Source organism: Aythya ferina, assembly GCF_964211825.1.
Source record: "Aythya ferina genome assembly, chromosome: 23".
NCBI classification, from domain to species: Eukaryota; Metazoa; Chordata; class Aves; order Anseriformes; family Anatidae; genus Aythya; species Aythya ferina.
The window spans coordinates 5211649-5227343 of record NC_140321.1 but is presented as its reverse complement, the minus strand read 5'-3'; the positions used below and the strand labels follow the sequence as shown (position 1 = coordinate 5227343).

The 15695-nt window shown below is 62.5% G+C and overlaps 1 protein-coding gene across 3 annotated transcripts in view; it reads right to left on the bottom strand.

Annotated features, from left to right (window-relative positions):
* The window catches only part of JUP (junction plakoglobin), a 19505-nt gene extending 3810 nt beyond the window's left edge, over nucleotides 1-15695 (bottom strand). For 2 of the 3 annotated variants that reach the window (XM_084496356.1, XM_084496357.1), the window contains exons 1-7: nucleotides 15627-15695; nucleotides 4726-4955; nucleotides 3444-3697; nucleotides 2762-3000; nucleotides 1873-2074; nucleotides 1246-1390; nucleotides 535-638 (exon numbers count right to left, since the gene is read on the bottom strand). In XM_084496356.1, coding sequence (XP_084352482.1) covers nucleotides 535-638; nucleotides 1246-1390; nucleotides 1873-2074; nucleotides 2762-3000; nucleotides 3444-3697; nucleotides 4726-4948 — 1167 coding nt within the window. In that variant the 5' untranslated portion in view covers nucleotides 4949-4955; nucleotides 15627-15695. The remainder of the gene's footprint in view (nucleotides 1-534; nucleotides 639-1245; nucleotides 1391-1872; nucleotides 2075-2761; nucleotides 3001-3443; nucleotides 3698-4725; nucleotides 4956-15626) is intronic. The other variant, XM_084496358.1, reaches the window with a different exon arrangement.

The following is a 15695-nucleotide window of genomic DNA, read 5'->3' as shown; positions in this document are numbered from 1 at the left end:
AACGCACCCACAACGCAGCCTCCAGCTGCTCAGAGCAATGCGAGGAGCCAGTGCTCCCCGAGCTGTCCCAGGGTGACCACAGCCCCGGGGCCCAGCTGTGCAGGCAGGGCCAGGAAGGGGTTAAAGCCACGCGTCCCCCCCACGCTCAGCCGAGCCAGGGGACCCGGCTGCGTGCCTTCCACCGCCAGCCCAAATAGTTTCCACACTGCATCAGGCGCTAATCCGTGCGGAGCCGCAGCCCGAGCGCCACATGGGGAACGCATCAGGAGGCGGCGAGGGGCTGGGAAGAGCAAGGGCCACCCTCGAGCCCCACGGCTCCCGGGGCTCGGTGCCAGGGCAGCATCCTCGCTGGGGGAAGGAGCTGCTGCCGTGAGCCAGAGCAACGAGCAGCCCCGGGGATGCTGAGCAGCACGAGGATGATGCTTTGGGTTCATCCTGTTACTGGCACAGGGCTCCGTGGAGAGGGGCACGCTGGCGCACCACCCATCCGACAGCCCCGAGGTGCTCCCCAAAAAGCTGTGCTGAAGCTCTCACCTGCTTGGTGGCCACATCGGAGAGGTTCCGCAGGGTCCAGAGGCAGTTCTGCACCAGCCTAGGGCTGGAGCTGGTCAGGTGCTTGCCCAAGGCCTGCATGCCGCCTGCCAGGGAAACGAGACACCGAGCAGGCTATAAATATCCAGACATGCAAAGCGTCCCCAGCGGAGAGGAAAAGGGAGCAGCAGCAGCAGCTCTCTCTCTGCACGGCGAGGGCGGGCTGGATGCCACCCGACTGTGGCCTCCAACGCACGACGTCGCCTTGTGGCTTAGCGGAGGCTAAATGTGGTGCAGGAAGGCAGCTCCCTGCCCGCCAGCCGGGCCGGCTCCTGCCCACGCACGGGCCCAGGAAAGCACCTCAGCAAGCTGTCCCAGGCACCAGGTGGTTTTGCCTGGATGTGGAAGGCTTCAGAGTGCCCTGTGCATTGGTTGGGAGATGGCAGCAGCCATCCGGGGGAGGAATGACAGCAGGATAACCCCCCCCTTGGATAGGGGTCACTTGCCACCCCAAGGGGCAAGGAGCAAATGGGACCAGGAGGAGTCACTTCTGCAGGAGGACGAGCCAAAACCCTGCAGCTCTGGGGCCTGGCACGAAGCGTGGCTTGGGGAGCAGCCTAAGGAGGCCGGACACCCTCAGCTGCATCACCCCAAAAACCCCAAATCCCAAATCATCCTGCTGTCTGCAGAGGCAGCAGCCCCAAAGCCTCTTACCGGCCTCGACGATAGCGGGCTTGTTGCTGGGGCACACCGACAGCACCTTGAGCACCCGGCTCGTGGTCCACAGCAGCTTCTCGTAGTTGTAGCTGCGCATGATCTGCACCAGGGCTTGGGGTCCTCCGTTGGCCAAAATAATCAGCTGCGGGGCAAAGGGGACAGGGTCAGCACCAGCTCTGTGCACCGCAGACCCCTGTCCCACGAGGTGGGGTGGGCAGCATCACCCCCTCAATTTGCTCCGGGGACCAAACCTCAGCACCCCGCGCCGTGCAGCCAGGCAAGGCTGCAGCAGCTCGAGCGTAGGAGGAGAGAGCAGCAGCCCAGAGCAGCACCCCAAGAGCAAAGATGGAGCCATTGCCCTGAGCAGCAGAGGGAGAAACCCAGCCAAGCCGCTTTACCGGCCAGACTGGGACCGTCTGCGCCGGCGGGGACGTCCTGCCCGTGAGGGGTCGGACGCGACAGCGCCGCAGACAGCGCCACTGCTCTGCCTCCAGGCACGGCCCGGGGGGGTGACACGGCCCAGATTTGGGGGGAGCTGCCCCCTGATACCTTCCTGGGCTTTTTGGTCTATGAGGTCAGGCAGCTGTCCCCCTCTCCGGTCTCACCTCTCGCCCCGGGGCTCACCTTGCTCTCCTGGTTCCCGTAGGCGAGGAGCTGAAGGCAGTCGGTGGTGATGGCCAGGAACTTGGGGTTGTTCTTGTTCAGCAAGGGCACCATCTTCTGCAGCCCGTCGGCCAGGCGCACGGCCATCTTGGCCCCCTCCTGGTAGAGCAGCAGGTTGTGCAGGGTGGTGATGGCGTAGAAGAGGACTGACTCGACCGGCGAGCTGCAGGCGCAGGAGCCGCGTCAGCGCCGGCGGCCGCCGCCGGGCTCCCCACGCTGCGAGCGGGGCCCCGGGGCGCTGCCCGCACCCCTCTCTGCCTGCCCAGCACCCCAAATCCCCATCCAGCCTTGGGCACCGCCAGGGATGGGGCACCCACTGCTCCTAGGGGCACCCACTGCTCCTGTGGGCAGCTCTCACACCCTCAGAGGGAAGAATTTCCTCCCTAATATCTCATATCTAATAATCTATCTCATCTAAACCTATATATATATATATATATATTTTTAAGTTTAAAGCCATCCCCCCTTGTCCTATTGCTACCCCCCAACCAAGGAGTCCCTCCCCAGCTTTTCCGAGGCCCCCTTGGGGCATGGGAAGGCTGCCACAAGCTCTCCCCAGCTTCTCCAGGCTGAGCCACCCAGCTCCCAGCAGAGGGGCTCCGGCCACTGAGCATCCTCGTGGCCCTGCTCCGGAGCCACTCCAAGAAGCTCTTCCTTCTGCTGCTGGCCTCAGGCTCCTGGTGGGGTCTTTTTTTGGCACGGGAGGAAGCAGGACCTATCCTTCTTCTGGAGGATGAGCCCTCCCTTCCCTTCTTTCTGCCCCAGTGAGCCTGGCAGGGACATCTTGACTCCACCACCCTCTTAGGGCCAACCCCGGTGCCGTGCCCAGCTCCCGGCAGCACCCCCGTACCTGAGCATCCTGACGAGGGCCGGGATGCCGCCGGACTTGAAGATGGAGAGCAGGCCCTCGCGGTGGTGGGAGAGGTTGTGCAGGATGCTGGTGGTGCAGCGAGCCGTGTCCAGGTCGCTGGTGCTCTGCATGGTGCGCACCACAGCCGCCACGATCTGGGACGACTGCATCAGGGCGCGGCGGGACGCCTCCTTCTTGGAGAGCTGGTTCACGATCATGGCTGCTTTGCTGACGACCACCTGGGGTTGGGAGAGGAGTTGGTGGGTGGAAGAAGTCCCAGGGCAGCCCCCCGAAGGCACACCAGGGTTCCTGCTCTGCTGTGGGTGCCCCCATCGAGGGCTGCTGCTTGGCACAAGCCTTGCCCACCTCGCAGCGCAGGGTCTGACCCACGGCACAGGGAAAAGGGGGCAGGCAGCAGGGTCTGGGGCTTTGAGAGTGGGCAAAAAGCCTGAACAAGGCCAGGACTACGAGGGCTGTGCCAGAGCAGCAGGGACAAGCTGCAGAGGTGGGCTCCATCCTGCTGCAGGGCAGAGGTAACCACAGGACTTCACCACGAGGGAAGGAGCTGGATGGCAGCAGCGGTTCGGGACCCCGTTTGTGCCACCCTTGCTGGGGAAGCACCCCCAGGGAGCCCTGCAGCTGGAAGCCCAGAGAAAGGTGCAATCAAACCACGCTTTCTTACCGGGTCCTCGTCGTTGAGCAGCTTGGTGAGCTCCGGGATGGCGCGGGTGGCCAGCTCGGCGTCGTCCTGGTAGTTGATGAGGTGCACGATGGCAGACTTGAGCATCTGCGAGGGCTCGGCCAGGCGCTGCACGTTGGTTTGCTGCCCCTCCACCTGCGTGGTGATGAGCAGGGAGCGGTCCTCCACCGTCTCGGGGTACATGGCAGCCCGGACACGCTGAGCACGGGTCATGGCCAGCTGAGCCTCCATATCTGCTGCGGGGAGAGAGCAGGAGGCAATGTCAAAGGCCGGGGTCTCTCGGAGGCTCCCCAGATTTCAAGGAGCTCCCCAAATTTCAAGGAGCTGAGCAAGAAGAGCTGAGCGTCGCGGCACCAGCCACGTCAGCAGTCCCAGCACGTCCTGCGAGGAGCCGGCGCTTCCAAGCGTAAACAGATAGGGCGGCGTGGAGATAAGACAACGCTCAATTAGGCGGCGTGATTAAGCAATTGTCACACGAGGCCCGTTAATTAAAAAAATAAGGGTGTTTGCAACTCACGACCGGCTGGCATTGGGGATTAGGAGAAGGACACGGAAGCCTTCCTGGTTGGGGCTGCGGGGATGAGAGCAGCAGGAATGTCCCCAGCAGAGACCTGTGGTCCCCAGCAGCCCACAGCAGGGACCGGGCAGGATTTGTCCCTCTCCACAGGGCTCTGCTTCCACTGGGAGCTCACAGCTCAGCCCTCCAGGACCCATATGAGGCGAGCCACATACTTGACTAGAGTAGATCTGCCCCCTTTTTGGGGATAAAGCTGGGGGAAGCAGCTCCTTCAGCCCAGCGGGCTGCGCCACCGTCTGCTTCGCCCCAGCGGCAGCGGGGGAAGGCGAGCGGGCTGTCAGGGCTTTACAGCGTGTACCCAGGGCTTTGCCAGGCACAGCGAGACAGGTTTCCCGAGCAGGCAGGTAGCAGAGCAGACGGCCGACCCGTGGGCTGGGATCAGATGTTCCTCTCCGCAGCCAACCGAGCGGCAGGCTGGGATGAGTGCGCACAGCTCAGCACCAGTGCGGGCTCTGGCTGCGCGCCCTCGACGCCAGAGCTCTCGGGCGCAGGGGAAGGAGGACGGGAGGGAGGATATTTTAGGCAGCAACAACTCCCAGGGTGTGGAAGGCTGCGCGGAGGAGTGCCCAGAAGGAGCACGGTAAGCACAGGCCACGGGAGAGCCGTGGGGGAGGTGGAAGAAGGAAGCAGAAACGCAGCTGAGCTGGCAGCCGACCCTCATGGCATCCTGCCCCCCCAGACCCCTACCTTGTGCTTGGCTCTGGCTCTGGCCTCCTCCCTGGCAGTAGCTCGTGGTGGTCTTCTTGATGGTGTACTGCTTCCCGTACACCTCGTCATCGTCCCCCAGGCACTTGCTGCTGACGGAGGGCACCTGGGTGTTGACGCCGGAGTGGATGCCCGAGTCGTAGGTGTAGGTCTGCTGCCACTCCGTCACCTTGATCGGCTGCTCCATCATGTTCATCACCTCCATGGCTGCTCTGCGGGGCAGGGAGCCGACAGCTTGTAGGGCAGAGCCCGGGGTCTCTCCGCGGCACCTTCCTGCCCCACGGACCCCGGCGGCGCCCCCACCGCAGCCGAGCGCAGCCGCCCGGGCGCAGCCCGCCAGCAGATCGCTATCTGCCCTCCTCCCCCAAGCGAGATGAAAGGCGGCACCGAGCTGACGAACCCACAGCTCAGCACTTTGCTGCTCGTGTTCAGACACGAAGCGTGGCTGCACCCGGCGCTGAGCCGCCCGCCCGCCTGCCAGCGCCCGCCGCGCGAGACCGCGTCTCAGCACCTCGGTGCCGAAGCGCAGAGGGGCCTCCCCGCTCCCGCACGCAGGCTGTTTAAAAACCAGGTTTTTGGAGAGCGGAGCTGGCAGCGAGCTGAGGACGAGGCTGGGACTCTGGGAATAAAATAAAATCTTTCAAAGGCTCTGCTGGGACGCTCCTAAAAATAAGCAGACGAAGCCAGTGGCTCGGTTCTCTCGTGGCAGCCTGGGTGCCCACGGTCTGGGTGCTCCCTGTGCTGAGTGTGGTGCCAGCAGCACGCTCACTACCAGCTCCTGGGGGTCCCCAAGCAGCCGGGTTAGGCTGGGGGACACCAGCATGGTCCCCCTGAGACTCATCCAGCAATGGGTGAGCCAAGATGTGGCACGTCCCCATGCTCACGGTGCGCCATGGCTGCAAACAGATCAGGGAACAGCCAGAAACCTGGCGTCAGAGCCTGGGGAGGGGAGGGAGGGGGAAGTGGGGCAGCCCCCTCCCCCGGGAAGAGGGGCCAGCAGCAGCTGGTGCTCATGAATTATCACAGAGGGGTGGCAACGCTGCTCCAGCTGCCCCAGCAGCCCCAGCAGGGAGGCTCACAGCACTGGGAACACCCTGGGCATGGGGTCCCGGCACCCAACACCAGCGTGGGAGGCTCCGGGAGCAAAGGGGAGCCGGGACCCACGGGAGATCCCAAGCAGAGAGGAGCAGCTCCCGCCCGCAGCCGCCTCCTGCGCATGGCGATGCCGTGAGTCACCGCGGGGCTGGGGCAGACGGGAACGCTCCGCTCCCTGCTCTGCTCCCTGCCAGCCTCCAGCAGCTGCCTGGGCCTCCAGGGAAGCCCGTCGGCAGGACGAGCCCTGCTCCAGCCCTGTCTGGCTGCTCCAGAGTCTCGGGGACCAGACTCCGATCCCCAAATGCAGCACGGCTGCTCCGTCCCCAAACCCAGAACCAACCACCTCGGGGGTACTTTTTAGCTGTTTTTTTTTTGTTGCTGGTAGTTCGGGGATTTGGGGGAGGAGAGGCAAAGGAGGATATTAGGATATCACCAGCCCACAGGGGCAGGAAGCTGCAGGGCTGAGTCACCAACCCCGCACGCAGCCCCCGGCCGGGATGGGGGGCACTCAGCGAGCCCCCGGCCTCCTGCAGCAGCCGAGGCCGCCCGGGGAGGGGATGAGTCAGAGTTTCAGACTCGATAAGAGGCGAAGGGAGCAGCTGCCGCGCGGCGCCCGGCGGAGCTGGGAGCAGCTCTGCCAAACAGAGGCGTAATTACCACCTCCACCAGCACTGATTCATGCAGCAGGCTGGACCAGGGCGGCCGCGTGCCCGTGGCCCCGAGCCAGCTCCGAGCTTTTTGGGGAAAATCTGGGGGTCCGTAAAGGCTGGCACTGCCACCAGCGTCGTCCCTGAGTAAGTTAAGGGCGGCAGGATGAGCCCCCACAGGGTGGGCAGCCCTGGTACCCCACCACCCAAGTGAGTCAGGGCGTTGGGTGGTGGCAGAGGACGCGGATTGCGCAGAGCTGGGGGGGGGCCAGGGCGGCGCGCACGGGCTTGGCGCGGCTCGCCCCAGCGCTGCGGGCTGTTCCCAAGGAGCAGCCGAGCCCTGGCGAGCGGCACAGGCCGCCACTCACCGGGAAAACATCCCGGCTCAGGTACCCAAACCCTTTCCTGAGGAGGGGTGGAGGTCAGGGCGCAGCGAGGCCGGAGCATCCTGCACCCCACTGCCCCCCCTCCAACAGCCTTCCTGGCAGTGGGGGGTTGTTCCTGTCAATTCGGTGTTCTCGGAGCTGTAAAGCAGCGAGCTGCACGCTGCTCTGGCTTTAATGGGTTGTGCATAATGCATGTTTATAAGGCAGTAAAAGGCAGCCCTGCTAATGGAGGCCGCGGGAGGCAGGTTATTCCCATGGCAGGGTGCGGGCTGGAGCTGGGCTTTCCGATCAGTGCAGAGCAAAGGGGGGTGAGACGCAGCCCCAAGGGCAAATGCAGCCAAGCTGGGGGGGTGCACAGCATGCAGCCAGCCCCAGATCCTCCAGCAAAGCCCCACAATGTGCTCAGATGTCAGGGGGTGTTGGTGAAAGCAAGCCCTCCCCATTTGGTGACCATGGCGTTGGGAAGCCTGACAAAATGCCACCAAAGCACAGCCACCAGCCACCACAAACAGGTTGGGTGCCTGGATCACGAGCTGAGGAGCCCCCCCAGCCCTAAACCAGGGCAGCAGCAGGCAGAGGACAAGGCTGGGGCAGGAGGGGGGAGGCAGGAAGGGTCCCACGGTGCCACCACGGAGCAGCTGGCACCGGCAGGGCTCACCGAAGCCATCAGCAACCCCAGCGAGCAGCAACGTGCAGAGCCCTGGCAGCAGCCCCAGCCACCTGCCAGGTCCCCACACCAACACTTGGAAAGCTGCCCTGGACAGGGCTGGACGAGGGGAGAGCAGAGCCAAGGGCATCAAAGCTCCTCCACGGCACAGACGAGGTGTGGGTGGGAGCACCCCGGCACCCGGAGCTGGCAGGAGGGGCCCGTTCCCATCCGCACGCACTCAGCCAACCTGCCACGGCTGCTCTGCAGTTCACAGGCGGTTGACGAGCACTTAATTTTTTTCAAACACCCGCGAGTTGGGCTCAAACGCTGCCTTTTTCCATAGCTGTGCATTATGCATGAGCCGTCCCCCCACCCCCCCCGCTGCTGCCCTCCTCCCTGTCTGCGCCGCAAGCCTCCGAGACATCAAAAGCGAGCGGAGCTGCTCAGATCTGCGACGGGCTCAGGTGATCTGCCCCAGACAGGCTACGAGCAGCAGAACAGACCCAGGCTAATGAGCACGGGTGTTCCTGTGAGATACCAGCCCCGTTATAACAGCCCCAGCAGCATCGCCCCGCTGATGGGCACCAGCCCAGCACCGCTGTGGGTTTGCTTTCTGCCACAGGCGGCTGAAGCTGGTGGCACCGAAGGTGACAGGGCCAGCGGAGCAAGTGTCAGAGGCTGCAGAAGCAGAGGGAGATGTTTCCTGAATCCTGCGCCAAGCATCCTGTTGTTCCTCACACCTGACACAAGCATTTCCATCCCCTCTGCTGTCCTCAGATGTCCCCGCTCCTCAGCGGGGACCGAGCTGGCAGGTGACACTGCAGGCAGGGGATGCTGCTTAAGCCTGGTTTGACCTTCAGAAGCATCCGTCACAGCCACATTGAGGCTTTTGGAGGCGAGCAGCTTGCAGCAGAGCATGCAGAAACGCAAAAGCAGGACCCTCAGGACCCTCGCCTTCCCCGGCAGCTCAAGAGCCAGGAACCAGGCAGAGCTCTCTGTGCAGAAAGCAGCGAGCAGGGCACACAAGGAAATACCTGCTCCAGAAGGGGCAGCCCCACAGCACAGGCAGGCCAGCAGCTCCAGCCACACCAGCACAGGGCAGGAAAAAGGTTAAATCCTCCCCCCCCCTTGCTTCCTGGAGCCAGGCATCCTGGTGGAAAACCAGAGGAAGCCACCAGCGCTGCACAGCCCCGGCCAGAGGGCTCATCTGTCTCCAGAATTATTTGATCAGCAGCCAGACAACATCATCTCCCCACGGACACCGTCTGCAGAGGAAGTCTCCAGTAAACTCCAGTAGACTCCAGTAAACATGCATCCTCCTGTCCGGAGAGCCCCTTCCTCTGGGGACAAGCAGGACGCAGCCTCTGGAGCCCAGCGCTGGCACCGGTTTCCAGCTGAGCTGCCTGGGAGAAGCAGCAGGGAAGCAATAAATGCTGCTGGAGGCAGAAATAGTCACTGCCCAGGGGCTCCTTGGCATGCTGGGGATGGGGCTCACGGTGCTGCAGGAGGGGAGCGAACCCCAGGCTGGGGGCTGAGGTGCTCAGCAGGACCCAGCCCCTCTAGGTCAGCAGGTGGGGGCACGGGAGCACCCCCAAAACCCAGATCACAGACTTGGGGTGTCCAGAAGCAGGCAGCAAGACCCTGACGTGGTGGTGGTGCGAGGCAGGGCCTGATCCTGGAGCTGCCCTGGCTGGGCAGGGGGCAGAGGAGCTGTCAGAGCCCCCCAGCACCCCCCCAGCCTTGCAGAGAACAAAGGGCAGCGGGGCTGGAGCTCCATTGTGTCCTGGCAAGCTGGGCTGCAGGAAGCACGTGAGCGATGGTAATTACAGTTACTTGGGCTTTTAAGAGAAGGAAAGAGGTATTTAAGGCAGTGCAACAAATACCATGCAAGGAAAAAAAAAGAAAGACTATTTTATTTAGAAGCACTTCTGCTGCACGCAAGTGATCTCCGGTCCTCCCCGGGCGCCTGGAGAGGCAGGAGGATTATTTGGTGCCTCTCAGACAAAGCGGGGACGATGCAGCAGGGCTGGGGCAGCCACAGCCCAGAGGTGACGGTGCCACCGCCGTGCGGCAGCTAACGAAGCCGAGACAGCCAGCGCCGCGTAAAAGCTTCAGCAGCTTTGAAAAGGATCCATGGCAGGAACAAGCGGCGCAAGGATGGAGAGAAAGGAGCTTTTCAAGACCCTGCCGGCATCAATGGGATGCATTAAAGTCAGAGCCCTGCTCGCGCAAGCCGTTTCAATGAGGGCTGTACAGCGCAGAGAAGTCAAAGGATTCAAAGGGGGATGAGAGAGCAGCTTGAAGTTTAATGAGGAGGAGAGCGGCGGGGAGCAGCGCGGCACCGCGCACCCCAATCAGCCCCGCTCCGGCCCTGCCCTCGCCAGCCCTCAGACAAAGGAGCTGGCCGCCTTTGTTTGCGGTGTTTGCACACCCAGAGCGGCTCCCGGCCACTGTTTGCACACCCAGAGGGGCTCCCGGCCACCGTTTGCACACCCAACGGGCTGCAGCCACACGTGGCTCGAGGTGGGCAGCAATGGGCACGGGAGCTGCTGTCCAAATCCACGCCCCATAACCAGAGGCAGCTCCTCAAGCCCTGTTTCTTTCTCAGCTGCTCCCAACCAGGTGTTTGAGAGTTGCTCAGAGCCCCACATGAAGCCCATTTCTGCTCCCCCCCCACCTGGCTCCAGTCCTGGCCCCATATCCCCCCCACAGCCCCCTCTCTGCTCTCCATCAGGGCACAGCTCGCTGGAAACACACGTGCCCCAAGCCTTGCCTTCACCCAAATTCAGGGTTACTGACAGCTCCAGCACACACACTGCGATATTTTGGCACTTCCCATCCCAAACCGAGGTACCACCCACTGCACATCCCTCCCTCATGGGGGCACGCACAATGCTGGCCATTAGGGTCACCCTACAGCATGGCCACAACAGGTCCCTGGTGTCTCTGGCTGCCCTTTTCCCCCCCAGATCAAGGCACAAGACTCTCAGCCAAGCCTTTTCAAGGCCAGGAAGAGCTCAGAGGTGGGACCAGGCGCTGCAGGGCTCTACCTGCAGCCCAGCCCAGCTCCCCACCCCACCCAGCCAGTGCAGGAATCACCCTGATTGCAGCGCAGGGCGGAGCGATCCTGTCCTAAAACACATTCCTGCTGAGGCACAAAGTCACCCTGGAGAATAATTCTCCTCTGAGAGCCCAGCCAGCCCTTTCCAGCTCTGTCCTGGCCACCAGCACCCACATTCCTCCCTCCCTGCGTGCATCCCTGCGGCTCTGCCCAGGTCAGGTATTTTCACACCCCGTGTGCACAGGGCACCGGCCTCTCCCCAGGGGGAGGAAAGCTTTAAGCCTCCCCTCCACCCTCTCGAGCCAACACCCATCCTCTGCCATCAGCAGGAGCTTCTCCCACACGTGGGAAACCTCCTCCCACCCCACCCTGCTCCAGCAGCACCCGCCACTGCCCCTGCACCCTCGGCCACGAGGCTGGGTGCTGTGCTAAACGTGGATGGAGCAGGAGCACCTCCCACCCAGCCTCACCCCTCGACCTGTCTCAAATGCATTCAGAAGAGGTGGTTTTGGTAAAAACCTTCAAGTGCCACCACAGCACCCACGCTCCCCCTCTCCTAGGGGTCACCAGCACCCATGGAGACCCACGGGGGCACCAGGAACAGGAGGACACAGCTGAGCAGATCCCCCCTGCAACAAGAGATCACCAATCTCATCGGGAACACTGCTGGGAAAGATGGGAACTCGTTGCTTGTCCACAGGAAGGAGAAACTGGCACGGTGCAATTAATCACAATAACTCCATCTGGATAAGAAGAAATTATTTTGTTTTAAAGAGCACCAGGAACAAACTGTCCTTTAAGAACACGATAATTGCAGGCTTTTCAGATTTCGGCTTGGAGGCTCGCATGCTGTCTCCAGCTAGAATAATGGTGTCCAAAAAACACACGATTCTGCCACCTGGCCCTGATTCTGCCAGCGAAGAACAGAGGGAAGGGAAGCTGGGCTGAGGGCTGCTGCGCCCCAGCTTAATTTCCCCATCCGATTGCATTACATCTGCAAAGTTCAAATGCTTCACGAGGAATTATCACCAACACCCGTCAGCACCCAGCCTGTCGGAGCAAGTTAATGATTTGTCACCGGGGCTCAGCCCGCGTGTCACAGTGATTACAGCAGGCTCTTTACAGCAGCCAAAGGTCTCCAACAGCAAAGAACCAAACACCTTCTGCCCAGCAAAGCACCTCGGAAAGCAGGACCGAGGCACATCCTGAGACCGCAGGGATGTGGATAAAGGAGCAGGACAGCACCAAGCAGGATTAAACGCCCCAACAGGGAGCAGCTGGTTCATCGCCCTGGAAAATGCTGGCAGCACTCGGCTTCCTGGTGGCACCAGGGCCCCGAGGTGCTCGGCTCTGGCTCCTGCCCCCAGCACAGCATCCCCTGCTCCATCCCCACCTGGAGGAGGGACCTTCGCCAAGGTCACAGAGAAGATGCCACGGGGCCAATTCCTAGTCCCAGGCTGGGTCTCAAGCACCAAAGCAGGCAATGCTGCTTGACCCCACAAGGGCACCGGCACTTGCTCATCTTCACAGCCTCGGGAAGAGATACACAGAAAGCACCGAGCATCCTGAATCAGCCCCCTCCGCAGCTCCACGTCTGAGCCAGCAGCTCCTTGCTCAGCACCTTGTAGAGAACCGAAGCCCCAAGGAGCCCTGCTCCAGCACAAGGCTCCTGCCCTTTTTCTAAAGGGATTTTAGATCCGAGCGACCGAAGCATTATGGAATGCCTCCGGGGCTGTCAGCATCCGCAGCAAAACTAAGTAGGGATGGCAGACTTAGAGACTCCAAACCCCTGGCTAATTAGAAACATCCTCCTCTGCCCCACTCCCCCCGTAGCTGTTTAGGAAACATTACTGTGATGCTCATGGGCAGCGTGCTGCAGCCGAGCAGGATGACACCCAGGGCACTCAGAGGCACCTCACCATGACAGGAGGATGCAATAACCCAGGGAGCAGCTTGCAAGCCAAAACCCAACTCAGGGTCAAGCACAGGCTGAGGACGATCCCAAGGGAAGCAGAAGGAGGACTAATGCAGCACCCAGAGCATCCCCTTCCCCCTGCCAGACCCTGAAACTTTGGGGTGCAGGTGCACGCACCCAACAAGCCACCCCAAAGTCCCCTCCAGCACCCGATCCCTTGCAGGACATGGGATCCAGGAGGAGCCCAATGTTCAGGTGAACATTAACGGGCTGAACAGGAGCAGGCAGCAACACGCCTGAGCATGGCCCAGATTTTGGGCTGTGCAGGGCCAGCTTTGGGACAGCACCACAGGGCACAGCAGGGCTGTGGGTTGATGAAGGTTTGGAGCATTCTGCAGCTCAGTGCTGGCCAGCAGCAGTTCAAACACAGATGTGTTATTTTAGCTGCTTAGGTCAAGTTTTAAGACTTTTTTTTGGCAGCTGCTCCCCTGTGCAGAGGCAGCATGCCTGCTCCATCCCCAGCCCTGCAGGACTGGGGTAAAACCACCCCTGCAGGAGTGAGAAATGCTGCACCAAATTCAAGGCTACAAGCCAACAGGTCCACAGCTACTTCTGCACAGCCCAGCTGGGGACACCCCAGGTCCCACAGGACCAGCTGGGACCCAGAGCCGCCACCACCAGTTCCCATTTGCTGGGTGATCCCAGAGCCTGCCTGGCTGGGAAAGCACCAGCTGAAGTGAAGGTGAAAGCTGGAAACGGTGCCAAGAGACATCCGAGGTAGAATCACAAGGCTTTAAGAGACCTTCAATTTCTTTTTAGGTTCTGCGAATTAGAAGCCAACCTGATTTAGGATTTAAAATCTCAGGGCTTGGTACGGATGCAGCAATTAAAGCCTTGCAAGTCGCCTGCGTGGAGCCCCCACCCTCCCCAGCTCCCCTCCTGGAGGCTCTGCCATCTGCGAGCCGAAGCCCCAAGATGTGGAAGTGCGATAAGGAGCCAAGCACCAGCAAATGCTCCCACACCAAACCACAGCCTCGAAGGGAAGCCACCGTCTTCAGCACAGGCACAGCCTCCGCTGAAAAAGCCTCGCAGCTGCAGAGCAGTTGCCTGGCCCAGCTGCTAGATCTGATTAAGGATTTCAGGTGGTGGTGGGGGGGGAAAAACAAAGGGGGAGAATTAACAGGATTAGGGCAGCACTCAATAGCAATGCTAAAACACAGCACCAGGACCAGAGGGGAAATTCCTCAAGGTCTCCAGGTGCAATCCAACCTGGGTTCTGCTGTGCCACCAGCGCTGCACACCGGGACCCCCGTGGGGACAGGGCACGAGGGGCTCTGACACCCAGACCTTGGCTGTCCCCCCCACTGTTGCAGGAGCTTCCTGGGGCAGGGAGGCTGCACCAGGGCAGACAATGGAGCAGGAGAGCCATTGTTTGGAGGGGAGGGCCCGTCCTGCCTCCTCACAGCACTCCCCAACTGTTGGAGCTGACACAGCTCCGGGGACTCGCGCCCTACAAAACCAGCTCACCACCACCCGTGGGGCCACAGAGCCAGCTCTGAAGGGGGCACCAGAACACCTCAACCACCAGAGCCACGAGTTCTTGGCATTCCCGTCCTACAATCCTCGTATTTAAGCCGAATTTGCAATAGGAGATTGTTATTTTTAATGACACTCTATGGAAATCCTCTGAAGCAAGGTGCAATTACAGGCTTCAGATGCATAAAGACAGTTTAATTGGGTGCTCCACGCCCTCCCCGCCTGCCCTGGTAAGGCACCAACAAGGACCCGGGAGGGGACCACGACCCACCCGGCTGCTCCATGACCCCCACAGGGGTGGGCTGGGGGCAGGACCCCCCCCAGCACCCAACACAGGAGGAGAGATCGATGCATGGGGACACTGCTGCCAGCACACACGGGGTCAGGCTGTCACCCCAACAGTGACACCATTACAACTGGGGGGCCCGGGACCAGTACTGGGGACACTGGGACCCCACCCAAGGTGCTCTCCCATCACAGCCATGCCCTCCCCAGCAGGCACCCGTGCTCCTGCCACCTCTCCCTGCACGACAGCCCTCGGCGGGCAACTCCCAGCGACATTTCAGCATTATCCTTTCATCTGCGCTGCAAACCTGATTAATTAGGCTAATCACTCAGCTAACGCAATTAGAGCCCTCGCTGCTCCCCAAACGCCAGCCAGTTTCGCTCTGCCCCCCCCCCCCCCTTCGTGTTCTCCGGCTCGGATTTTCGCCGTCAGCCTCTCGCGGGGGTTTCGGACGGGAAAACTCCTTCCTCCTCCTCCCTCCTCCTCCTCCCGGCTGGGCAGCGCCCGGCCGTGCCTCCAGCCAGCCCCGCGGGGGGACCGGGGAACGGCTCCCACCCGGTCCCGGTACCGGCACGGAGCCGCCACCCGACCCCCGGTACGGGCTCGCCCCGGGGAGCGACCGGACGGGACCTGCTCCGCCCGCGGGGAGAGGAACGAGCCCGGGAGCGACGCCCCCGGCCGGGACGGAGCCCCGGGACCCCGCCCGGTTCTCGCCCCGGAGCCCTCTCCGGCTCCAGACCCCGCCCGGTCCTTGCACCCGAGCCCTTCCCCAGCCCCAGTTACTCCCGGTTCACGTCCCGAAACCCCTCGCCAGCCCCGGGACCCCGCCCGGTTCTCAAATCGGACCTTTCCCGACTCCGGGACCCCTCCCGGTCCTCATACCGGGACCATCCCGGCCTCGGCTATTCCCAGTTCACAACCCAGGACCCCTCCCCAGCCCCGAGACCCCTCCCGGTTCTCGCACCGGACCCCTCCCAGCCCCGGAATCCCTCCCGGTGCTTACCCCAGGACCCCTCCCCAGCCCCAATTACACCCAGTTCTCACACCAGGACCCCCTCCGTAACCATCCCCCTCCCGTTCCGCACACCGGGACCCCCTCCCCAGCCCCAGCCGCCTCCCGGTTCTCGCCCCGTGCCCCCTCCCCAGCCCCGCTTACACCGGGATCCAGCCCCGGGACCCCTCCCGGTGCCCCCTCCCGGTGCCCCCTCCCCAACCCCGGCTGACCCCGGGACCCCTCCCGGTCCTCACCCCAGCCCCGGTACCGCCCGGTCCCAGCCACCCCCCCCCGGTGCCCCCCGCCCCTCTCACCTGCGCGCCGCTCCCTGCGCGGGCACTGCCGCCCGCCCCGCTCCTGCCCGAACAAAAGGCGAGCAGCGC